This window comes from Callionymus lyra, chromosome 3, assembly GCF_982586985.1.
Source record: "Callionymus lyra chromosome 3, fCalLyr1.hap1.1, whole genome shotgun sequence".
NCBI lineage: Eukaryota > Metazoa > Chordata > Actinopteri > Syngnathiformes > Callionymidae > Callionymus > Callionymus lyra.
In genome coordinates, this window is record NC_141820.1 from 7,506,341 (window position 1) to 7,533,840 (window position 27,500).

Below are 27,500 nucleotides of genomic sequence, written 5' to 3' on the forward strand. Positions count from 1 at the left end.
ACAATAGTGACGTCAAAACCTCAGGTTTATCCGATGAGCAACTTCAAGACGAGAGCATTCTGTTGCTTTTACCGAAATCTTCGCACTCGTTTTTATCCGCAAACACGTCCCAGACGAGTTAGAAAGTCGATCGCGACACGCTAGCTAGCTAGTCAGAGTTAGCTTGTCTGAGCTAGCAAGTCAGAGTTTAGCTAGTTAGAGTTAGCTAGTCAGAGTTCGCTAGTAAGAACTAGCTAGTCAGAGTTTAGCTAGTTAGAGTTAGCTAGTCAGAGTTAGCTAGTCAGAGTTGGCTAGTAAGAGCTAGCTAGTCAGAGCTGGCTAGTCAGAGGTGGTTAGTCAGAGATAGCTAGTCAGAGTTAGCGAGTCAGGGATAGCGAGTCAGAGTTAGCTAGTCAGAGCTGGCTAGTCAGAACTTGCTAGTCAGAGCTAGGGAGTCAGAGTTAGCTAGTCAGAGTTTAGCTAGTTAGAGCTAGCTAGTTAGAGTTAGCTAGTCAGAGTTGACTAGTAAGAGCTAGCTAGTCAGAGTTAGCTAGTCAGAGCTGGCTAGTCAGAGTTGGCTAGTCAGAGTTAGCGAGTCAGAATTAGCGAGTCAGAGTTAGCGAGTCAGAGCTGGCTAGTCAGAGTTGGCTAGTCAGAGTTAGCTAGCGAGCGAGTCAGAGTTAGCTAGTCAGAGTTAGCGAGTCAGGGCTAGCGAGTCAGGGCTAACGAGTCAGAACTAGCGGCTGGATCACGTGGACGTTAGCTGCCTTTGTTAGCACCTCCAGCACCTTTTGTTCTGTACGAGGAGTTGATGGTCGTCTCGACACATGGATGAAGATGAAAACATGAACATGAAGCTTCAAGAACAACAGTGAGGAAGAGAAACGACAAGTGAACCTGAAACACCGGAAGATATGGAAGTATTTCAGTGGCATAAAAATGTTAACATTTCTAATGCAAAATGTTGTTTTATTTTTAATAATTGTATTCAATATTTTAATACAGTTGAAATTGTTTTTTTTAAATATATTATTATATTATTATTTTAAATTTTTTACACAGAGTTTGATATTTTAATTCCGCAATTAAAAAAAAACAACTTCGAAATTCAATACTTTTTTTAATCGTAGCCAGAAAATACCAACATCTGATGCCAGTATTATGCCAACACTTCATTTAAAAGCCTACGAATTAAAAAATACTGATGTTTGAATATCAAAAACGATGTGTAAAGACGGTATTAATTTTGAAAAAAACCCTGTAAGAAATCTATAAAATTGTTTAAAAAAAAATCTAATTCAACCTCAGGTAAAGGACTTGTTGAATTCAAATTTTAATTAAAAAAAACGATAAACATTTAATTTTGAATTTAAAAGTACAAATAGAAATTATTTTTAAAAAAAAGAGTAAAAATTTAAAAATGTATTTTTAAAATCCTAAAATTTCAATATTAAACTCTTTGTGTAAAAACAAATCATTCGTTTTGAGAATAATAAATGCTTTTATTCAAATTTAAATAACCCCAAAACAAAACAAATTCAACCTTTCAACGTAGAAATTATCAAATTATATACTGTATATAATTATATATATATATATATATATAATTATATATGTTCCATTAATTAAATTCTAAAAAGTAGATTTTAATTAAAAACAAAAACAAGAATTAATAATGTCAACCCTTCATATTTTATGTGACTAAAATAGTTCCATACACTCAGATGAGGCGTTCAGGGGCGTCGGTGTCAAATATATATTTGAGCAGAACATGAAAACAAAAACAGTAAATGCTTATATTTATATTTATAGAAAAAACTGCTGGATGAACTATTTCTGCCAGAGCAAGAGAAACGAACCAAAGCTGGAACCAAACGTGGAAAATGTAGCAAAAAGTAAATATCGACCAATTTAATTAAAGATTAAAAATCAGATTTTTTTTTAGTCATTTTGACACGGAAAGTTTAAAAGTAACATTCTGGTAAAGTTTGAGAGTCGAACCGTCAACTTTGACGACGTTTCTCTTCTCTGGCAAAAAAAAAAACTCTCATAAAAGTTTAAACTGAAAAACTCCAACGTGTTTTCTTCTCTTTTTAAAGATATATAGATTTGTTTTGATAAAGAAAAATACGTTCACGTGACAAAATGGCTTCTTCTTCTCGACAGCCAAAGAAAAGTGTGAGCGACGGAGATGAGGATCCACTTTAAGGCTAAACCTCTATCACCATGGAAACGATACTCTGAACCCGTGTTTGTTCATGAGGCGCAAACATGGACCAGAACACGAGACCCAACAGAACCAGAAGCCGAGCGTGAGACGCACAGGTGAGACGCACAGGTGAGTTTAATAGCTGGTGTTGGTCGTTCGGGATCCAGGTGAGCGTTCCCGAGGGGGCGGGGCCACGACAGGAAGTGAGAGGAGGAAGTGACGACGAGGGGAATAAAAAGTTTTTTTTTCAGAATAAACTTTAGCAAAGTTTATAAAAAAGCCCTCGAAGATCAGATTTTACAAGGTTTTTTTAAAAATTCCTGACGAATGGAAAAGCCGTCGTTTCTGGAAAGTACGTCAGTGTCGTCAAAATATTGAGTTTGACGTCGAAAATGTTGAAACTTTGACCATTTTTTAAAGGATTTATTAAAAAAATAACTAATTCAGTTGATTCTATATTAAAAGTTGAATTGGTTTAATAAATACATTTTTTAAAATTAAGTGAAATCTAGTGTAATTTTTTGTCTTATATTGTATTTCCAATAATTTTAAAATGTTTTTTCTAAATTCAATATTTTTGCCTTTGTAGTCTTTTAGATTTACCATAAAATGTTTGTATAAAACTGTCACCAGACAAGACTAACAGATGATCACATGGATTAACTAGCTCTGTGCTCCATTACTATTGTCTGGTGACACCAAGATTTTTTATGTTGAATTTAAAAGACTAACAAAAAATATTGAATATAGAAAATTACAATTTGAATTATTGGAATTACAATATGTATTTTAAATTAATACCACCTAGAATCGCAGAGTAAAACTACCTATAACGACGAGTAATACTACCTAGACTCGAGGAGTAATACTACAGAGAATCATGAGGTAATACTACCAAGACTTGAGGAGTAATACTATAGAAAATCATGAGGTAATACTACCAAGACTCGAGGAGTAATACTACAGAGAATCATAAGGTAATACTACCAAGACTCGAGGAGTAATACTACAGAGAATCATAAGGTAATACTACCAAGACTCGAGGAGTAATACTACAGAGAATCATGAGGTAATACTACTTAGACTCGAGAAGTAATACTACAGAGAATCATGAGGTAATACTACCTAGATTTGTGAAGTAATACTCCAGAGAATCAACAGGTAATACTACCTAGATTCGTGAAGTAATACTCCAGAGAATCAACAGGTAATACTACCTAGATTCGTAAAGTAATACTCCAGAGAATCATGAGTTAATACAACCTAGATTCGTGAAGTAATACTCCAGAGAATCAACAGGTAATACTACCTAGATTCGTAAAGTAATACTCCAGAGAATCAACAGGTAATACTACCTAGATTCGTAAAGTAATACTCCAGAGAATCATGAGTTAATACAACCTAGATTCGTAAAGTAATACTCCAGAGAATCATGAGGTAATACTACCTAGATTCGTGAAGTAATACTCCAGAGAATCAACAGGTAATACTACCTAGATTCATGAAGTAATACTCCAGCGAATCAACAGGTAATACTACCTTTCATTTAAAAATTCAATTAAACAAAACAATTTTCAATATAGAAATGATTGAATTGAATTAAAATAATTAAACGCCTGAAAAACAATAAAAGTTTCAAACTTTAAAATGTTAAATTCCTTCAATATCTCGACGACACTTTACTTCCGAACAGGAAACAGGAAATAGAAACATCGTCTCAAACACACGTTGAGTTCCTCCTCTCGGTTCCTCCCTTTGAAACACAAACATAACTTTTTCTTTTCTTTACATCGTCGACGAAACTTCGACTCGGGCGACCTCGTGGACAAGAGTAAGTGGAGAAACATTCAAATGACGAATCGAAAAAACGACTGCATTATTTTCTTTTTTTTTTTTACCCAAAAAACACAGTTTTTCATGCAAGACCTCGAGTCCCGGCCCGGGAGGCTCCGCCCACACGTGCTCGAAGAAAAACACTCGACGAGACAAAAGATCAAGTGCTTTTTTTTGTTGTTCTTCTTCTTGAGAAACTTCTCTGGAAGTCAAGTGCTCAGACGTGAGGGCCTCACTTTTGGTGGTCAGCGCTCCGTCCTTTGGTCTCCTCTGTAGAAGGTTTGATGGAAGGATGAGGAGGAGGAGGAGGAGGAGGAGGAGGAGGTCTGGAGTCTCTCCGGGACCAGGATGTCGCTGCTGCTTCCAGGAAGGTTTCACCGAGCGGAGGGTTTCGGACGACAAACATGGCAGCGGACGACAAGAAAAGTGTTGTTTTTTTTGGTGGTGAGAGAAGAGGCTGTTGAGATAGTGCTGTTAGAAGTTCTGACCCGGTGCTGGTTCCTCCTCCTTCGTCGTCCCTGAGGACAGAAGAGTCTCTAAGACACGTTCCCTGACTTGAGTTACATTTTTTTTGCATCGATCTTTTCAACCGCGCGAGAAGGTCCAGCAGTAAAAACAAGAAGCAGACGGAAGAAGAAGAAGAAAAAAAAAAAAAACTGCAGATTGTCTCGAGACAACAAATCCTTGGACGACAAAAAACTTCACTCTCTACAAAAACATTTTACAAAAACATTTCTTGACACTGTGTAGCTGCACTTGTTTTTTTTCCCCAAAAACTGGGAAAAAGGTTGGGTTTTTTTTTTCCGGGGACGAGGCGAGAACTTGGAAATCCTCCGGGACGGTAACAAAAAAAATCGGTTGCCGGCGACGACTGGAATGTTTCCGAGGAGGCGGAGTCGAGACCGACGGACAAACGGTCGCATGCAAGTGTATCCTCTCGAGCCCGGGCGGTCAGTCGGTGAATCTCTGGCAGGCTTTCTTCCAGCGGCAGGCCGTGCACCACATGTCCCGGTTCTCCATCCCATACACTTTACGGCACTTTTTCCCTTCGCCGCGAACCTTCCTGCTGACGGCGACACACACAGGAAGTTACACACGTTACCATAGTGACGACAAACTAGACAACAGTGTTGATGGTTTTAGAAGAAGAGCAGGTGAAGCTAAAATGATGGAGCTGTTACTAAATTACAAAACATATATTTAACTAGGAATATTTGGAGAATATTGATATAATACATGTACACAGTTAAGAGCCATAATTCTCTTTAAAGTCTTTCATCTTTTCAAAAATCAACAATTCGCCTTTTAGATGAATTATCAGTCACTCACTGGGAGCTTGAAAGTATTACAAGGCTGGGCGGTATTACTGTACTAGCGTCCTTGGTATTAGTGTACGAGGCGTCGTGGGATTAATCTCTGAGACTTGGTGGTATTACTCTGTGAAGATCCGTGGTATTACTCCGTGAGGATGTGTGGTATTACTCTGTGAGACTTGGTGATATTACTCTGTGAGGATCTGTGGTATTACTCCGTGAGGATGTGTGGTATTACTCTGTAAGACTTGGTAATATTACTCTGTGAGGATGTGTGGTATTACTCTGTGAGACTTGGTGGTATTACTCTGTGAGGATCTGTGGTATTACTCCGTGAGGATGTGTGGTATTACTCTGTAAGACTTGGTAATATTACTCTGTGAGGATGTGTGGTATTACTCTGTGAGGATGTGTGGTACTACTCTGTGAGACTTGGTGGTATTACTCTGTGAGGATGTGTGGTATTACTCCGTGAGGATGTGTGGTATTACTCTGTAAGACTTGGTGGTATTACTCTGTGAGGATCTGTGGTATTACTCTGTGAGGATGTGTGGTACTACTCTGTGAGACTTGGTGGTATTACTCTGTGAGGATGTGTGGTATTACTCTGTGAGGATGTGTGGTTTTACTCTGTGAGGTTGTGTGGTATTACTCTGTGAGGATGTGTTTTCATTTGAAGTACTACAGTGGAGCACGAGCAGTGAAGGTGCTGAAGTACTACAGTGGAGCACGAGCAGTGAAGGTACTGAAGTACTACAGTGGAGCACGAGAAGGTGCTGAAGTTCTACAGTGGAGCACGAACAGTGAAGGTACTGAAGTACTACAGTGGAGCACGAGAAGGTGCTGAAGTTCTACAGTGGAGCACAAACAGTGAAGGTACTGAAGTACTACAGTGGAGCACAAGAAGGTACTGAAGTACTACAGTGGAGCACGAGAAGGTGCTGAAGTTCTACAGTGGAGCACGAACAGTGAAGGTACTGAAGTACTACAGTGGAGCACGAGAAGGTGCTGAAGTTCTACAGTGGAGCACAAACAGTGAAGGTACTGAAGTACTACAGTGGAGCACGAGAAGGTACTGAAGTACTACAGTGGAGCACGAGAAGGTGCTGAAGTACCTGATGGCTGCTGTGGCTCTGGGCGAGGACGAGAGGACGGCGAGGGTCTGTGAGCGCTGCTGTTCAAAACTCTGGCTCTTGCTCGGAGACACCTGAGAAGAGGACATTATGAGGACATCATGAGGACCCGACTAGACACTCGTCCGGGTCTGACCCGGGGCCTCCTCCTACCATGTTCCCGGTGAAGGTGACGGGCGGAGACTGCCAGGAGATGCTGAAGCTGGAGCTGTTGGTCGGGTTGAAGGCCGAGCCGGACGAGTTACTGCTGCTGGATGGGATGGAGACCGGAGCGGTGGCCTGGAGAACACAGCTCTGAGTACTGAAGCCTCACAGAGTAATACTTCATAGACCCGTGCAGTAATACCACCTAGAATCGTGGAGTAATACTACAGAGTCTGGAGGAGTAATACTACCTAGACTTGTGGAGTAAAACTACCTAGACACGCAGAGTAATACCACAGAGTATTGCTGAGTAATACTACAGTCTTGCTTAGTAATACTACAGAGAGTCGCAGAGTAATACTATCTAGACTCGAAGAGTAATACTACCTAGACACGGAGAGTAATACTATCTAGACTGACATAGTAATACTACCTAGACACGGAGAGTAATACTATCTAGACTGACATAGTAATACTACCTAGACATGGAGAGTAATACTATCTAGACTCGAAGAGTAATACTACCTAGACAGGGAGAGTAATACTATCTAGACTGACATAGTAATACTACCTAGACACAGAGTAATATTATCTAGACTGACGTAGTAATACTACCTATACACAGAGAGTAATACTATCTAGACTCTAGACTCTAGATTTGCAGAGTAATACTACAGAGAGCCGCGGAGAAATAATACAGAACTTTCTTAGGGTAATACTATCTAGAATTGCGTAGCAATACTACAGAGACTTGCGGCGTAGTATTGCAAAGTGATACTAAAGACTCACTGAGTAATACTACAGAGCTTCTCAGGGTAATACTACCTAGAATCGCGCAGTAAAACTACCTATACTTGCGAATAATACTACAGAGAATAGTGAGGTAATACTACCTAGAATTGCGGAGAAAAACTACAGTCTTCGAAGTGATACTAAAGACTCACTGAGTAACACTACAGAACTTCTCAGGATAATACTACCTAGAATCGCGCAGTAAAACTACCTATACTTGCAAATAATACTACAGAGAATAGTGAGGTAATACTACCTAGAATTGCGGAGAAAAACTACAGTCTTCGAAGTAATACTAAAGACTCACTGAGTAATACTACAGAACTTCTCAGGGTAATACTACCCAGAATCGCGGAGTAAAACCACCTATACTTGCGAGTAATACTACAGAGAATCGTGAGGTAATACAACCAGATTTGCGAAAAAATACATAGCCTTGTGAATAATACTACAGAGAATCGTAAGGTAATACTACCTAGAATTGTGGAGTAAAACTACAGTCTTGCGAAGTGATACTAAAGTCTCACTGAGTAACACTACAGAACCTCTCAGGGTAATACTTAAGACTCTGGGAGTTATTCGTCAGGGACTCATATAGTTGTACTACCTAGACTTGCGTAGTAATACATAGTACTTAGAGCCTCTCAAAGTAACGGAGACTTGCGATGCAGCTTCGTAACTTCACCAAAGTCGTACTAAAACATTTTGTACACATCATTTAATTGAGGATTTAAGGTCAGGAAATGGAAGCAGAATTAATATTAAAGATGAAGATCTTTTTTAAAAGTATTCCAAGTGTCCTTCATACTCGGCGAGTGTACCTCACCTGGTAGGCGTGGTCCGTGTGGATGAGGTAGAGGGCGCTGGGCGCGGAGCGGCTGAGGGGCGTCGCGCTGCCGGCGTGAGGCTCCTTGGTGTCGGCGAGCGGCGGAGGTTTGTGGGCGTCGGGCGTCTGGACGGGCGGCGGGACGGGGGAGGAGGGCGAGACGACGGAGGGCGACCCGGGCGAGAGGCTGCTCAGCCCGTCCGCCACCGAGTCCGTGTTGAGCTTGATCTCCGTGTAGTAGAAGTCCTCCTCGCCGTCGCTGCAGTCCGAGTCGCAGCTCCTCCTGCGGACACAAGACCGACCCGGGCTTGACACGACGACCCCAGAGGACCAGAGGTCAAGTTCAGGTCGTCTTCTCACCCCAGGTGGACGGTGCGGATGTGTCTCTGGATGCCGGCCGCCGTGCTCAGAACTTTGCCACAGTTCTTCCACAGACACTTGAACATCACCTTCATGGAGTTCTGCGGAGAAAACAGACGCGTCTTAAACCGGGTGCAGGAGCTGAAGGGAGTGGGAGTCCAACCCATCGGGGTTCTGGGTCTTGTTAGGGTCAATGATTCTGTACTGTCAACTGAAAGGTCACATGATCCCAGGTGGTCTCTCTTTTTCCACCGGCTCATCTAAGCCTGACTCGACTCTATCTGGTCACAAGCAGGTACTATTTGCAGTACAGAGTCGAGAAGACTTTTAAATACGTCGTGGAAAAAAGCTTAAAGGGCATCCATGCGTTTGTTTCTTCTCGCCTGGACTATTGTAACAGTTTATTTTCATGTCTTAACAATAAGGATGTGTCTCGTCTGCAGTTCATACAAAACTCTGCAGCGAGAATTGTGAGCCGCTCTAGTAGAAGAACTCACATTTCTCCGATCCTTCAAACTCTTCACTGGCTGCCAGTTTCTTTCAGGATCAACTTTAAAATTCTGGTTCTTACTTTCAGATCTATTCATGGTCAGACCTTCCATCAGTGATCTGATCCAGACTTACACTCCAGCTCGGGCTCTGAGGTCTGTGGATCAGAATCTACTGATGGTTCCTGAACACGGTTCAGGACCAGAGGAGAGAAATCCTTCCAGACTGTTGCTCCTAAGCTTTGGAACCATCTCTGTGTTTGATGATCTACTGACTCCTTCAAGAAACATCTGTGTTTGATGATCTACTGACTCCTTCAAGAAACATCTGTGTTTGATGATCTACTGACTCCTTCAAGAAACATCTGTGTTTGATGATCTACTGACTCCTTCAAGAAACATCTCTGTGTTTGATGATCTACTGACTCCTTCAAGAAACATCTGTGTTTGATGATCTACTGACTCCTTCAAGAAACATCTGTGTTTGATGATCTACTGACTCCTTCAAGAAACATCTGTGTTTGATGATCTACTGACTCCTTCAAGAAACATCTGTGTTTGATGATCTACTGACTCCTTCAAGAAACATCTCAAGACCCTTTATTTGTTCAGGCTTTTCCTTGATTTTCTGGAACTCCTGTTGTGTTATCAGTTTTATCTTGACCTTTAAAGTATATACTTTATTGAATATTGTTTTGATTGTTTAAGCGCTTTGTGACCCTGGTCTTGAAAAGCGCTATATAAATAAAAATTACTTACTTACTTACCTACTAATGTGCTGATTTAAGTGTCTCTTAAATTGTTCTAGGACCTCTATTATACTCTATTATACTCATTAGTTTCTTTTTGTACAAAACTTTCATTTAATAAAGATATTTACATTAGAAAATATGCTTAAGCCCCGCCCACTTAAAATGCGCTGTTTTGGCTGAGAAGAAGTCTCGTCCAAGAAACCACGCCCACTCTGCCATGATTGGTCACAAAAACACGAGTTGCATTCAAGGACTCACGTAAATTTCAAACTCACTAATTTTGTACAATAAAAACGAATAATAATAATAAGGTTTGCTGCTTAATGTACTCATTACAAAAACACCTAAAGGCAGAAGTAAATATTTATTTTGTTTATTAACATGTAGGTTCTTAACTGATTTAGATCTTCTAGGGGAGGACACCTGCACCAGTGTGATGTCACAATGTTTCATTTAAACCGTGATCTCGTTTGGAGAGATTTCAGACGAGAACTTTATTAAGTAATAACTTCAAAACGGAGCAACGTCAGGATGAATGAACAACTGCATTTTGAAGAGGACGACTTTTACAACATGTGTATAAGTCTGGAGAGTTTTCACATCAGGTGACCTTGAACGGCTGCAAGCAACACTGCCCCCTTGTGGAGAACAACCAAATCATTGCAAGCGTGATGGCGGTTCACCTTTCGTGCCATTGTTCTGTTTCATTTGTACATTTTGATTGATTGAGAACTTGGTGAAATTGTCCGTAGGTAAGAGTGTGTGTGTGAATGATTGTCTGTCTTTGTGTGTCCTGAGACAGACTGGAGTCCTGTCCAGGGTGTCCCCCGCCTCTCGCCAGAAGACCCTGGGGTAGAGCTCCCCCTTATATCTAGTCCAGACAACGTTTAGAGAAAGCTCATTTTAGGGCCACTTGTACCCACGGTCTTGGTCTTAAGTGAGGGTAGAGTCATAGATTGACTGGTACACTGAGAGCTTTGTCTTTTGGCTCAGCTCTACTGTCACCCCCACAGACCATTGCATCGTCTGCAGAACTGTGGACGTCGCCTCGATCCACCGGTAGAGCATGAAGAGCAACATACGAGGTTGAAGCCGTGACAACACCTGAAGAAGAGCTTCTTGCTCTAGTACTGATGACAGTGAATGTGCGAAGATGGCGTCGCACAAACTTTGTTGTCAACACTGAGGCTCGTCGTGATGAACGTGCATCACCGAGCAACGCTCTGTGATCCAGAAGATCTGGATGGTATCGGCGTCAGCAGCTGCTGAAGAAGCCCCCGGGGGCCGAGCTAAGCTCTCTTGGAGCCGCAAGTAGGTCAACGCACTTGAGCTGTGCAGGTTCCACTCGACACTTCGGCTCCCCCTGCAGGCGCCTTGCTCAAAGTGACCAGTCAGTCGTGGCCCGAGGACCACATGACCAGCTCAGAGTTTGAAGATCGTTTATTGGATCCTATGAGACTTTAACTGCAAACACAACTGAAGATATTGACTCTTCCTTTTAGAATCAGTTAAAACAACAAACACTAGTTTGTTCAAGAATTCTCTTCGTTCCTCTTCAGTAAAACATCTAGTTCTAGTTTCCTGATGATCTCCTGTGACAAGGATGGAAGGATGAAGGAACCTCTGATGATGAAGGAGAAAAGGATGAGAGAAAGAGTGTTGACACTAATGAGGAAGTGACACAGACGAGGATGTGAGTCTGTGTTTCTAGAGATCAAACAATTTTCAACTATAATCAAACAATTTTCAACTATAATCAAACAATTTTCAACTATAATCAAACAATTTTCAACTGTAATCAAACAATTTTCAATTATAATCAAACAATTTTCAACTATAATCAAACAATTTTCAATTATAATCAAACAATTTTCAACTTTAATCAAACAATTTTCAACTATAATCAAACAATTTCAACTTTAATCAAACAATTTTCAACTGAAATCAAACAATTTTCAACTATAATCAAACAATTTCAACTTTAATCAAACAATTTTAAACTATAATCAAACAATTTTCAACTATAATCAAAAAATTTTCAACTATAATCAAACAATTTCAACTTTAATCAAACAATTTTAAACTATAATCAAACAATTTTAAACAATAATCAAACACTTTTCAACTATAATCAAACAATTTCAACTTTAATCAAACAATTTTCAACTATAATCAAACAATTTTCAACTATAATCAAACAATTTTCAACTATAATCAAACAATTATCAACTATAATCAAACAATTTTCAACTATAATCAAACAATTTCCAACTATAATCAAACAATTTCAACTATAATCAAACAATTTTCAACTGAAATCAAACAATTTTCAACTATAATCAAACAATTTTCAACTGTAATCAAACAATTTTCAACTATAATCAAACAATTTTCAATTATAATCAAACAATTTTCAACTATAATCAAACAATTATCAACTATAATCAAACAATTTTCAACTGTAATCAAACAATTTTCAACTATGATCAAACAATTTTCAACTGTAATCAAACAATTTTCAATTATAATCAAACAATTTTCAACTATAATCAAACAATTTTCAATTATAATCAAACAATTTTCAACTTTAATCAAACAATTTTCAACTATAATCAAACAATTTCAACTTTAATCAAACAATTTTCAACTGAAATCAAACAATTTTCAACTATAATCAAACAATTTCAACTTTAATCAAACAATTTTAAACTATAATCAAACAATTTTCAACTATAATCAAAAAATTTTCAACTATAATCAAACAATTTCAACTTTAATCAAACAATTTTAAACTATAATCAAACAATTTTAAACAATAATCAAACACTTTTCAACTATAATCAAACAATTTCAACTTTAATCAAACAATTTTCAACTATAATCAAACAATTTTCAACTATAATCAAACAATTTTCAACTATAATCAAACAATTATCAACTATAATCAAACAATTTTCAACTATAATCAAACAATTTCCAACTATAATCAAACAATTTCAACTATAATCAAACAATTTTCAACTGAAATCAAACAATTTTCAACTATAATCAAACAATTTTCAACTGTAATCAAACAATTTTCAACTATAATCAAACAATTTTCAATTACAATCAAACAATTTTCAACTATAATCAAACAATTATCAACTATAATCAAACAATTTTCAACTGTAATCAAACAATTTTCAACTATAATCAAACAATTTTCAACTTTAATCAAACAATTTTCAACTATAATCAAACAATTATCAACTATAATCAAACAATTTTCAATTATAATCAAACAATTTTCAACTGTAATCAAACAATTTTCAAGTAGAATCAAACAATTTTCAACTATAATCAAACAATTTTCAACTATAATCAAACAATTTCCAACTATAATCAAACAATTTTCAACTATAATCAAACAATTTCAACTATAATCAAACAATTTTCAACTGAAATCAAACAATTTTCAACTATAATCAAACAATTTTGAACTTTAATCAAACAATTTTCAACTATAATCAAACAATTTTCAACTATAATCAAACAATTTTCAACTGTAATCAAACAATTTTCAACTATAATCAAACAATTTCAACTTTAATCAAACAATTTTCAACTATAATCAAACAATTTTCAACTGTAATCAAACAATTTTCAACTATAATCAAACAATTTCAACTTTAATCAAACAATTTTCGACTATAATCAAACAATTTCAACTATAATCAAAAAAATTTCAACTATAATCAAACAATTTTCAACTTTAATCAAACAATTTTCAACTATAATAAAAAAAATCAACTTTAATCAAACAATTTTCAACTATAATCAAAAAAAACAACAGTATAATCGTGTATTATTGTATAAAAGCTACAAACTCACTGTAAACTGCTGTGAAATCTAAATAAAATAAAACACAGCGTCTTACTTTACGCTTGCGTGGGATCGGCTCATCAAACAACAGGTTGCTGCCATCCTGGTCCTCCAGACTCGGGTCTTCAGGCCCGGCGGGTCCAGGTCCAGGTCCGACTCCGCCCAGGCTGGGCACGCGGAAGGGTTTGAAGCTGTCGGCGGAGAGAGGCGGTGAAGGTGTGGAAGGGTTGGACTGGTCGCTGGGGGCCGACCAGCTCCAGTAGCCGCCGGAGGAGCTGTTGCTGGACGGAGTGAAGGGTCCCGAGGTCCCGTTCTCCTTCCAGGAGCCGCTCAGACCCTCTGGAGCAGAAGAAGAAGAAGAAGATCAGCGTCTTCATCAACAACCAGACTCCACGACATGCACTGGACACCAACCGTTGACTTTGACAGGAGGACTCCGGACCAGGGGGCTGGTGGAGAGACTTGTGAGCACCATGGCGGCCGTGACCTTGTCCATGTCCACCTCCTCGCTCGACCGTCTGTGCAGAAGAAATCAGTCTTTGAGTGTCTTTTTGGACGAAGATGGTTTTTCACAACAAATCCTCACGTGTGCGATCCAAGAAGGACGTGACAGACGAGCAGTATTTGGATGTTTTTAAGTCACTACATTAAAATGAACAAACCTTTTTGTCTATAACTCTAAAAAGAACAAATTACTCTGAAAATAATCCAACAATAGTCGAGTAGAAAATGAATGAAGTAGATCAGTTATAATAGTTGAAAATTGTTTGATTACAGTTGAAAATTGTTTGATTATAGTTGATAATTGTTTGATTACAGTTGAAAATTGTTTGATTATAGTTGAAAATTGTTTGATTACAGTTGAAAATTGTTTGATTATAGTTGAAAATTGTTTGATTATAGTTGAAATTGTTTGATTAAAGTTGAAAATTGTTTGATTATAGTTGAAATTGTTTGATTATAGTTGATAATTGTTTGATTATAGTTGAAAATTGTTTGATTATAGTTGAAAATTGTTTGATTCTAGTTGAAAATTGTTTGATTATAGTTGATAATTGTTTGATTATAGTTGAAAATTGTTTGATTATAGTTGATAATTGTTTGATTATAGTTGAAAATTGTTTGATTATAGTTGAAAATTGTTTGATTATAGTTGAAAATTGTTTGATTATAGTTGAAAATTGTTTGATTACAAATGGAAATTGTTTGATTATAGTTGAAAATTGTTTAATTATAGTTGATAATTGTTTGATTATAGTTGAAAATTGTTTTATTCTAGTTGAAAATTGTTTGATTATAGTTGAAATTGTTTGATTATAGTTGATAATTGTTTGATTATAGTTGAAAATTGTTTAATTATAGTTGAAAATTGTTTGATTATAGTTGAAAATTGTTAGATTATAGTTGAAAATTGTTTGATTACAAATGAAAATTGTTTGATTATAGTTGAAAATTGTTTAATTATAGTTGATAATTGTTTGATTATAGTTGAAAATTGTTTGATTATAGTTGAAAATTGTTAGATTATAGTTGAAAATTGTTTGATTATAGTTGAAAATTGTTTGATTATAGTTGAAAATTGTTAGATTATAGTTGAGTACAAATGAGTGAAGTGTAAACTTTGGGTGAACCATCACTTCAATAAAAAGACAGGAAGTCTTCTGGAGACAAAGACGCAACAATGATCATTTAAAAATTATTCTTCTCACTGTTACACGGTTTTCTTCGCTGCTGAGCAAATAAACCAAGAAGAAATCTTTGATAGTTAAAAACTTCTGCCCACAACTGAACACAATCACGCAACAAAACAAAACAACCTCTTGACAACGGTTGCTGTTTTCTTCGTCTGGAATATAAAGATATCACAGAAACCTGCGGCTCGAGATAAGAGAAGATAGAGACGGCGAACAGGAAGTAGATTCACGGGAGTAAATTTAAGCCGCGGGCGTTTGATCTCAATATTAGCTTGAGAAGAAAAACAAACATCTTCTCTGATTAGTTCTGATCGTCTCGGAAATTAAAACCATCTTGTGTCTCTTTCGCTTCTAACGACGAGCTCGTCTACTTAAAAGCTGCTTGACTCACTGTATCCTCTTGTCCTCAGTCATCACTGGGATCTCGTGGGATCTTAGCGAATGTTACAAGTTAAACACGTTTCTAGGAGTTATGATTGGATATGTATCACGGTGCAGGGTCAACGATTCAATATATAGTGTTAGTAGTAGTAGTAGTAGTAACAAGTATATATGTGTAGTATTGTCCAGTACTTGACTCTGGTGTTGTGATAGTGTAGTAACAAGTATATATGTGTAGTATTGTCCAGTACTTGACTCTGGTGTTTTGATAGTGTAGTAACAAGTATATATGTGTAGTATTGTCCAGTACTTGACTCTGCTGTTGTGATAGTGTAGTAACAAGTATATATGTGTAGTATTGTCCAGTACTTGACTCTGGTGTTGTGATAGTGTTGTAACAAGTATATATGTGTAGTATTGTCCAGTACTTGACTCTGGTGTTGTGATACTGTAGTAACAAGGCTATATGTGTAGTATTGTCGAGTACTTGACTCTGGTGTTGTAGTATTTACAGACCACATGACTCTTGACAAAGTCGTAACTGCTTTCATTTGTTTTCAAACCAAAATATGTCCAAACATCAGCTTTAAAAGCTGCTGGACTCACTGTATCCTCTCGTCCTCAGTCAACGCCGGGATTCAATTCTTACTTTAGCTGCGGAGAATTTAGCGGCCGCTGCCATCTAGTGGCGGGAAGTTTAATTGCCACACGTCATGAACATCTATTAACAGCAAGTTCTGATCGACACTTTCATCAAGATCGAAGCTAAAGGAGAAGTTTTTACTCTGAACGTTCATACTTTGTGCATCAGAAGGACGTGTTGCTCAAAAACAAAACACCGCAGGCAGACTTTCTCCTCCGTCTCTTGATAACCATCAAACAATTCCTATTCCAGGCATTTATAAAAGAAGGGACGACTCGCAGAGAATTCTTCTGACGATAAAAACTCTTGACCTGGATCTCCTCTTTCTCCCTTCACCCCGGCTGGACTCGCCCTGCGACTCACACTCTTTATCTGCCACTGCTTGACTCAAGCAGCCGTTTTTCACGCTGAGAACAAAGTGAGGAGGAACGACAGGAAGCAGGAGTGTGTGTGTGTGTGTGTGTGTGTGTGCATGTGTGTGTGTGTAATACCAGCCCATCTCTTTAATACTGAGGGGGTCGACTTGTTTATTACAGCCACTGGACTATGACACCCGTTTCCTCCCCCATATACTCCATAAATCAGAAAAGCTCCTCCTCTTCAATCCTATCTCTACATCCACACACACACACACACACACACACACACACACACACACACACACACACACACACACACACACACACACACACACACACACACACACACACACACACACACACACACACACACACACACACACCAACAATAACAACACGAGAGCTGACATCCATGAAGGGCGATGCCTTTGATTGACAGGCGTGTGTGAGGTGACACAGATTTCTCCTCCTTGTGTTGCATCTTTTGAAAACGAGTATATTTAGACGACGACGAGATGCGACGGCTACAAATCTAAATCATCTAAATCCAGCAGTTCTGGAGCCGCAAATACAACCGTCTTAATAAACGTGTAATTACACCTTCTTTATGGAGTAACAGTAACTCATGTGGAAAACATCAATAACTCAGTCGCTCTGACATTTAACTAAACTCTTTACATTCAAACTGTTTATGGACAAGAGACTCATTTTTGTTCGACGTCAGGTGGTTCAGGAATAAAGATCATGTTGTTCACGTGACTTCATATTTAAAGCTGTAGTAATACACACGTATATTTAAAGCTGTAGTAATACACACGTATTACCGTAATGCACGTGAACCGTAAAGATACTTGTCATTATTCACGCAGTTAACAACAGGGCCGTCGACGTTTACGATGTTTTCTACACGTGTAGCCGAAGATTTACGATCTCTCTCACACGCCATCTTTTCTATCGCGGCCGCGGCATTAAAACACCACTAGACTAATCCCATCACAGCAAAGCCCTTCCAGTAGTTATACAATTATTTATTTTTGTAGACTCACTCTGAATAAGTACTATTCCAACATGCAACATATATATTACGGAACCTAGTTTTCTTCGTACCATAAGGCGCATTTAGGATCCTTTAATTTTGTCAAACATCGATAGTGCGCCTCATTATTAATTCATGCATTTTCTACCACTTTATCCCCAATGGGGGTCAGCTGGGGGGCGCTAGAGCCTATCCTAGTTTCATTGGTCGAGAGCAAGGGAACACCCTGGACAGGACGCCAGTCTGTCTCAAGGCACACATATTATTAGATATACATATATTATTATTAAGGTTTTATTTACTGACCTTGAACCAATTTTATGCGTGACATGGTGCTCAAAATGTACTTTTGTCACCGCGAGTCAGTTGTATTATTTCGCACATTATTGTTGCAGTATTTCGACGCGAGTCACAGTAGTATTATTCCACATATTATTGTCGCAGTATTTCACTGCGAGTCACAGTAGTATTATTTAGCATATTATTGTTGCAGTATTTCTCCGCGAGTCACAGTAGTATTATTCCTGGTAATATTGTCGCAGTATTTCACTGCGAGTCACAGTAGTATTATTCTGCGTATTATTGTTGCAGTATTTCACCGCAAGTCACAGTAGTATTATTCCACATATTATTGTCGCAGTATTTCACCGCGAGTCACAGTAGTATTATTCCACATATTATTGTCGCAGTATTTCACCGCGGGTCACATTAGTATTATTCCACGTAATATTGTCGCAGTATTTCACCGCGAGTCACAGTAGTATTATTCCACATATTATTGTCGCAGTATTTCACCGCGAGTCACAGTAGTATTATTCCACATATTATTGTCGCAGTATTTCACCGCGGGTCACATTAGTATTATTCCGCGTAACATTGCCGCAGTATTTCACCGCGAGTCACAGTAGTATTATTCCGCCTAATAATGTCGCAGTATTTCACCGGGAGTCACAGTAGTATTATTCTGCGTAATATTGTGGCAGTATTTCACCGCAAGTCACAGTATTATTATTCTGCGTAATATTGTCGCAGTATTTCACCGGGAGTCACAGTAGTATTATTCCGCATATTACTGTCACAGTATTTCACCGCGAGTCACAGTAGTATTATTCCGCGTAATATTGTCGGAGTTTTACACTGCGAGTCACAGTAGTATTATTCCGACTAATATTGTCGCAGTAGTATTATTTCCCGTAATATTGTCGCAGTATTTTACAGCGAGTCACAGTAGTATTATTCCGCGTAATATTGTCGGAGTTTTACACTGCGAGTCACAGTAGTATTATTCCGACTAATATTGTCGCAGTAGTATTATTACGCGTAATATTGTCGCAGCATTTCACCGCGAGTCACAGTAGTATTATTCAGCATATTGTGTTTTTAAATTCTGTCGTCAAAAGCGATGGACAGCTGTGATGGGTCGGCTGGGCGGCAAAGCTTAACAAGAGCCGTTCAGGTCACTGATACCAATTGTGTTTTTGAGAGTCGTGATACGCCTCACGTGCAACATTGAGTTTTCAAACAAATGTAGTTCATTTAAGCAAGTGAAACATGTATCGATAAATACTTCACAGAATACGTTTAGTACGGGGTGTCTCAGAACGTAACCTCGATATAAACGATCACTGTACAGAGCTACGATTATACAGTGAAGATGGAGCAGTTTTATAAAGTCATTTAATTTCACAATGACGTTTGAGACCCTGCAGAGAGAGACCATCCTTTGACGTGAGCCTCACGACCTCAGAGCGAACACGAGGTGAAGAAAAGGTCAACTTTCATGTCTGATAGAATGTTTTCAGACGTCACCGAACGACGACCTTTGAGCCCCGAGGTCGACACCAGCCGCGGAACAACGACGGCTCAGATGCAGAAGAAGAAAGAAGAGCGACTTGAAGAAAAAGCATCAGGCTTGGTTGAGCTACATAAGCCCTGGATTCATGTCCACAGAGACGGCCTTGAGCGCCAGAGATGATGGTTCCGTCTACGCTTCACTGTACCGCCTTAAACACCCTCTGACTGACACACTTGTTTGTGTTGACCTAGATCTGCTCTACGTGCTACACTTCTACGTCTTTCTCTTCAAGATTGATGCTTAGAAGTTCCTGAAGCTCCAGTTACACACATGATGAGGACATCAGTGGGACAGGTGAGGAGACAGACAGGTGAGGAGACAGACAGGTGAGGAGAAGGACAGGTGAGGAGACGGACAGGTGAGGAGATGGACAGGTGAGGAGACAGACAGGTGAGGAGACAGACAGGTGAGGAGACAGACAGGTGAGGAGAAGGACAGGTGAGGAGAAGGACAGGTGAGGAGACGGACAGGTGAGGAGACAGACAGGTGAGGAGACAGACAGGTGAGGAGACAGACAGGTGAGGAGAAGGACAGGTGAGGAGATGGACAGGTGAGGAGACAGACAGGTGAGGAGATGGACAGGTGAGGAGACAGACAGGTGAGGAGACAGACAGGTGAGGAGACAGACAGGTGAGGAGAAGGACAGGTGAGGAGATGGACAGGTGAGGAGACAGACAGGTGAGGAGATGGACAGGTGAGGAGACAGACAGGTGAGGAGACAGACAGGTGAGGAGAAGGACAGGTGAGGAGATGGACAGGTGAGGAGACAGACAGGTGAGAAGAAGGACAGGTGAGGAGATGGACGGGTGAGGAGATAGACAGGTGAGGAGAATGACAGGTGAGGAGATGGACAGGTGAGGAGACGGACAGGTGAGGAGACGGACAGGTGAGGAGACGGACAGGTGAGGAGATGGACAGGTGAGGAGGCAGACAGGTGAGGAGACAGACAGGTGAGGAGAAGGACAGGTGAGGAGAAGGACAGGTGAAGAGATGGACAGGTGAGGAGACAGACAGGTGAGGAGACAGACAGGTGAGGAGACAGACAGGTGAGGAGATGGACAGGTGAGGAGACAGACAGGTGAGGAGACAGACAGGTGAGGAGACAGACAGGTGAGGAGAAGGACAGGTGAGGAGATGGACGGGTGAGGAGATGGACAGGTGAGGAGACGGACAGGTGAGGAGACGGACAGGTGAGGAGACAGACAGGTGAGGAGACAGACAGGTGAGGAGAAGGACAGGTGAGGAGACGGACAGGTGGAGATAGACAGCTTTAAAAGATGCTAAAATCGACTGCATCCTCTCGTCCTCAGTCACCGGCCGGATCTCTCTGGATTTCAATGTGTTGCTGCCATCTAGTGGCCAAGGTCGGATTTGGAACTTGGCGGTTTAGACTGTCGACCAAGCACAGCTGGAGCAGAAAAAGACGACGCACACCTGGACGGTGATGCAGCAACACGATTCAAATACACAATCAACACACAAGTGTGTATTTAGGCAGATACACACAAATGTGAAGGTGTTTACCATTTGTTAACAGGGTCTGGATCATAAGAAGTGATGCGAGTCTGACATCTTAATCGATCACGACATGACACACACACACACACACACACACACACACACACACACACACACACACACACCCCCACACACACACACACACACACACACACACACACACACACACACACACACACACACACACACACACACACACACACACACACACACACACACACACACACACACACACACACACAGGGGTGTGTAGGGGTGTGTGTGTCTGTATGTGTTTAATATGAGTGTGTCTGTGAGTGTGTGTGTCTGTGTGTATATGTGTTTAACATGAGTGGGTCTGTGTGTATGAGTGTGTGTGTGTGTTTAATATAAGTGCGTCTGCGTGTGTATGAGTGTCTGTGTTTAATATGAGTGCGTCTGCGTGTGTATGAGTGTGTGTGTTTAATATGAGTGCGTCTGCGTGTGTATGAGTGTGTGTGTGTTTAATATGAGTGCGTCTGCGTGTGTATATGTGTTTAATATCAGTGCGTCTGTGTGTGTGTGTTTAATATGTGTGCGTCTGCATGTGTGAGTTTGTGTGTGTATATGTGTGTAATAGGGGTGTGTGTGTATGAGTGTGTGTCTGTATGTGTTTAATATGTGTGTGTGTGTGTGTATATGTGTTTACTATGAGAGTGTGTGTGTGTATGAGTGTGTGTTTGCATATGTTTTTACTGTAAGTGTTTGTGTGTGTGTATGAGTGTGTGTGTGTGTGTATACTTGTTTAATATGCGTATGTGTGTGTGTGTGTGAGTGTGTGTGTATGTGTTTATTAAGAGTGTGTGTGTGTGTATATGTGTTTAATATGAGTGTGTGTGTGTGTGTGTGTGTGTGTGTATGTGTGTGTATGTGTGTGTGTGTATATGTTGGTAATATGAGTGTGTCTGTGTGTGTATGTGTGTATAATGAGTGCGACTGTGTGTCTCCGTGTGTATGTGTGTGTTTCTCTGTGTGTATGACTGATTGTAAGTAAGTAAGTAAGTAAGTAAGTAATATTTATTTATATAGCGCTTTTCCAGACCAGGGTCACAAAGCTGTGTCTGTATGCGTGTGTGTATGTGTGTGTGAGTGTGTCTTTGTCTAAGAGTGTGTGTATGTGTGTATTTGTGTGTGTGTGTGTGTGTGTGTGTTTGTGTGTTGAGTGAGATGAGTGTAAATTTACACACACATATAAATGCACACACAAATATACACACATCTATGCAATTGTGTATATATGTATTAGTGTACATGTATGTATACATGTTTATATTTGTGATGAGTTGTGTGGATATGTGTTTGTGAGTATATGTGTGTTTATATGTGCATTTGTGTGGGTATTTGTCTCTATGTATATGTGTGTGTGTTTGAATGTGTGTGTGCATGTGTGTACATGTTTGTATATATAGATGTACATGTCAGGAGAGTAATCACATTAGTTGACCTTTAAACTGCTACAGGGCGCAAACAAGGTTGACCTTTGACATTGTCCAGTAAATACATTTTCTTTCCGAGTACTGACGTAAAGTTTGGAAGTAGAATACGTCAGTAGTTTGGTTAATGTATTGATGATCATTAGAGATGATTCTGTTTGGATATTCTACAGTACTGGATACATATGTACTCTTGAAAGATACGGTAAGAAGTATCTTCATTTGCCCAAATGTACACACTTTCTTTTGACTATTATTAATTTTTATAATTCATATTACAATATTTTTACAATTAACATCCAAACTAAATACTTGTTAGATTTGTTTGTTCATTTTTGTGTATCAATTTCACTTTCAACCACTAGATGGCAGCAGTCATTACGTCCTCCACAGCTAAAGGAAGAATGTTGACTGAGGACGAGAGGATACAGCGACTCCAGCAGCTTTTAAAGCTGATGTTTGGACATATTTTGGTTTCAAAACAAATGAAAGCGACTTCGTCAAGAGTCATGTGGTCTGTAAATACTACAACACCAGAGTCAAGTACTGGACAATACTACAAATATATACTTGTTACTACAGTACCACAACACCAGAGTCAAGTACTCGACAATATTACACATATATCCTTGTTACTACAGTACCACAACACCAGAGTCAAGTACTCGAGTATACTACACATATATCCTTGTTACTAAGGTACCACAATACCAGAGTCAAGTACTCAACAATACTACACATATATACTTGTTACTACAGTACCACAAACCCCGAGTCAAGTACTGGACAATACTACACATATATCCTTGTTACTACAGTATCTCTATATATCGTATCGTTGACCCTGTATCGTGATACATATCGAATCATATTCTTGACAATACACACTGTTAGAAACGTGTTTACTTGTTACATTCGCAAAAAATCCCACTAGATCCCAGCGATGACTGAGGACGAGAGGATACAGTGACTCCAGCAGCTTCTAAAGCTGATGTTTTGACATATTTTGGTGATGAAGCCGTTTTCTGTAATTGAATGGTTTTAGTGAAGAATCACTGACACGGATCAGAAAACTCTGGATACATTTGCATAATGGAGGCTGTAAAACTGAAGGTGAGAGGTCAAGGTCAAACTTCAAACGTCGTGCGTGGACGACACAAAAGTACTTTTTTTCTCCCTGCTCCGTACACACAACAACACCAAGTTCAGTGACGACAACAGAGGTCAAGAGAGCAGATGTGTCTCTCCCTGCAACACACACACACACACACATCAGTGTCACATAAAAAACACACATCAGCGTCACATAAACACACACAAGACCTTTTATCACCGCTGGGCTTGATTATAAACACCTTTGCTTTACAAGCACAGACTCACACTTCCATAGCTCAGCTCCCAGGAGAGTCACACACACACACACACACACACACACACACACACACACACACACACACACACACACACACACACACACACACACACACACACACACACACACACACACACACACACACACACACACACACACACACACACACACACACACTTTCCTGGATATATAATTGGTAAGAGGCGTGTGTGTGTGTGTGTGTGTGTGTGTGTGTGTGTGTGTGTGTGTGTGTGTGTGTGTGTGTGTGTGTGTGCTGAAGGTGCTGTAAACCCCCAGAGATGGAGCTGATGGACAGCATTATGAAGGTCTATCATCTGGTCAAATCCAGCTGAAGCGCCTCCAGGCAGGACAAAGGATGTGTCGCCACTTCAACATTTACCTAAAGGCTCTTACTCCCCCCTTACCTTCCCCCTACACCCCCTTACCTCCCCCCTACAATTCACTTCTTTTGAATCTCAGATGATCTTGGTTGGTTCTACAAGACCTTTCTATTGTGTGTCAATCTACCGTCCGCCTGGTCCTGCGGCGATGTTCTTGAAAGACTTTAGTGACTTCTTATCTTCCATTATTCAAATGGAATCTGTCCTTATTCTTGGAGACTTTAATCTTCATGTTGATGACGTCACATCTTGTTCTGCTAAAGAACTTTTAACTTAAACAGAAGCCTTTAATTTTGAGCAACATGTTTCTGAACCCACTCATCAAAAAGGCCACATTTCAGACTTAGTTTTTACTCTTGGCCTGGACATTTCTAATGTATCTGTACATGATGTCCATCTGAGTGATCATTCTCTTGTTTTGTTTAACCTGGACTTCATCCCTGAACCTAAGCCTTTGAAAGTTAGGTCTCAGAGGCGTGTCATCTCAGCCGATACTGCAGACAGTTTTTCTGCTATGTTTGACCGTCTTTCCTTTGATGACTGCCCGGACGTGGACAGTTTGATTCACTGTTTTACTGATCATTGTGTTGAAATACTGGATCAAGTGGCACCTGTTAAATCGAAATTGAAAATTCAGAAAAAACGGTGCCCTTGGACAAATGAAGATCTCCTGAGTCTGAAGAGACTTTGTCGAAAGACTGAGCGTCTCTGGAAGTCCACTAAACTTGAGGTGCATAGACTTCACCTCAGGGATCTGATGACTCCTTACAATGAGATGGTAGAAACTGCTAGATCTGATTACATCAGAAAACTGGTAGCAGCAAATAGGAAAAACCCCAAAGTTTTAATTCTCTCGTGTCTCCTGCTCCTCAAATCACGCCTGTCTTCTGTGAAGCTGACAGCAATGCATTGTTGAGATTTTTCATTGACAAAATTAAATTGATCAAAGAGAAAATCTCTCCCCCTTTGTTTGGAACCCCTACTGTCTCTGAGCCCCTCTCCTCCTCTTGGTCCTCCTTCACTGCTGTATCTTTGGGTGATATTTCGGCACTAGTGAACAAGATGAAACCCTCCTCTTGCTCAGATGACGTCCTTCCTTGTAGGCTTTTTATCAAAGTATTTGATGTAATTGGCCCCTGGGTTACCAATATGGTGAACCTCTCCCTTTCCACAGGGGTTTTTCCCAATGCATTTAAACATGCCATTGTGGAGCCTCTGCTCAAAAAACCAGGCTTAGACCCAACTGACCTCAGTAATTTCAGGCCTATTTCTAAGCTCCCTTTCTTGTCCAAGATCTTGGAGAAGGTTGTGTCTGAGCAGCTGTCTTTGTTCCTGGATCAGAGCGACATCCATGAGAAGTTTCAGTCTGGCTTCCGTAAACATCACTCTACGGAGACAGCTTTACTGAAAGTGTCCAGTGACATCATGATGTCGGCTGACTTTGGTAAATTCACTGTTCTGGTTCTCTTGGATCTGTCCTCAGCCTTTGACACAGTTGATCACCAGATCCTGCTGAGAAGACTGAGGGATGAAGTGGGTCTGTCTGGGTCTGTGTTAGAATGGTTCTCATCTTACCTTTCTGGGCGCAGTTTTAGTGTATCTGCCAATCAAATGAGTCTGAATCGGCAGATCTGTTGTGTGGAGTCCCTCAAGGTTCTGTTCTGGGTCCTTTATTGTTTTTGCTGTACTTGATTCCCCTCGGTAAAATCATTCAGAGATTTCCAGATGTTTCTTATCACATTTTTGCTGATGACATCCAGCTCTACTGCTCTGTTGATCCAACTGAGCCCCAGAGGCTGAACAGCTTAGTCAATTGTTTGCTAGAAATCAAACAATGAGTGAAAACACTTTACAGCTAAATGTGGACAAAACTGAAACTCTGGTGATTGCTCCTGATGATAAGGTTCCAGGGTTGAGTCAGTACTTGGGTGACTTAGGTCAGTCTGTCAAAATGAGCCTGAGAAACCTGGGTGTTGTATTTGATAAAGACATGTCTCTTGTTCAACTCTGCAGAAAACTGACCAGAAACTGTTTCCTTCAACTGAGAAAAATCTCTAAACTTATGAAAATGCTGTCACAACATGATCTGGAGCTTATAATCCATGCGTTTGTTTCTTCTCGTCTGGACTATTGTAACAGTTTGTTTTCATGTCTTAACAAGAAGGATCGTCTCGTCTGCAGTTGATTCAGAACTCTGCAGCGAGAATTCTGAGCCGCTCAAGTAGAAGAACTTACATTTCTCCGGTCCTTAAAACTCTTCACTGGCTTCCAGTTTCTTTCAGGATCAACTTTAAAATTCTGGTTCTTACTTTCAGATCTATTCATGGTCAGGCTCCTCCTTACATCACTGATCTGATCCAGCCTTACACCCCAGCTCGGGCTCTGAGGTCTGTGGATCAAAATCTACTTATGGTTCCAAGCACACGGCTCAGGACCAGAGGAGAGAAATCTTTTCAGGCTGTTGCTCCTAAGCTTTGGAACAATCTTCTCTCTCTTTGCGCTTGATGATCTACTGACTCCTTCAAGAAACATCTTAAGACGTTTCTATTTGTTCAGGCTTTTCCTTGAATTTCTCGAACTCCTGTGTTGTTCTCAGTATTATCTTGATCTTTAAAGTATGTACCTTTTTGAGTATTGTTTTGATTGTTTAAGCGCTTTGTGACCCTGGTCTCGAAAAGCGCTTTATAAATAAATATTACTTACTTACTTACTTACTTACTCTCGCCGTTACCCTTTCTTAGCGGTTATTCCTATTTTGAAATAATCACGCGGGTCTACACACTCACTGATGCATCAACTTATTGACAACATGATTAACATCAACATAAATAACTATAATCAAGAATAAATGACGAATCATCAAATAACAGAACAAGATCAACATTAATAGTGAATTAAACTATTAAGATAAACGTAAGTATGAAGTAAATTGTTTGATTCCAGTTGAAAATTGTTTGATTCTAGTTAAAAATGATTTGATTATAGTTGAAAATTGTTTGTTTATAGTTGAAAATTGTTTGATTCTAGTTAAAAATTGTTTGATTATAGTTGAAAATTGTTTGTTTATAGTTGAAAATTGTTTGATTCTAGTTAAAAA

At 39.6% G+C, this 27,500-nt stretch overlaps 1 protein-coding gene across 2 annotated transcripts in view; it reads right to left on the minus strand.

The window, feature by feature from the left end:
• Positions 1 to 4,056: 4,056 nt before the first annotated feature.
• The window catches only part of znf704 (zinc finger protein 704), a 49,316-nt gene continuing 25,872 nt past the window's right edge, over positions 4,057 to 27,500 (minus strand). The window contains exons 3-9 of one of the 2 annotated variants that reach the window (XM_087786291.1): positions 14,108 to 14,211; positions 13,749 to 14,032; positions 8,590 to 8,690; positions 8,230 to 8,512; positions 6,621 to 6,746; positions 6,450 to 6,541; positions 4,057 to 5,084 (exon numbers count right to left, since the gene is read on the minus strand). In XM_087786291.1, the coding sequence (XP_087642417.1) occupies positions 4,973 to 5,084; positions 6,450 to 6,541; positions 6,621 to 6,746; positions 8,230 to 8,512; positions 8,590 to 8,690; positions 13,749 to 14,032; positions 14,108 to 14,211 (1,102 nt within the window). In that variant the 3' untranslated portion in view covers positions 4,057 to 4,972. Of the gene's footprint in view, positions 5,088 to 6,449; positions 6,542 to 6,620; positions 6,747 to 8,229; positions 8,513 to 8,589; positions 8,691 to 13,748; positions 14,033 to 14,107; positions 14,212 to 27,500 lie in introns of both variants that reach the window. The other variant, XM_087786290.1, reaches the window with a different exon arrangement.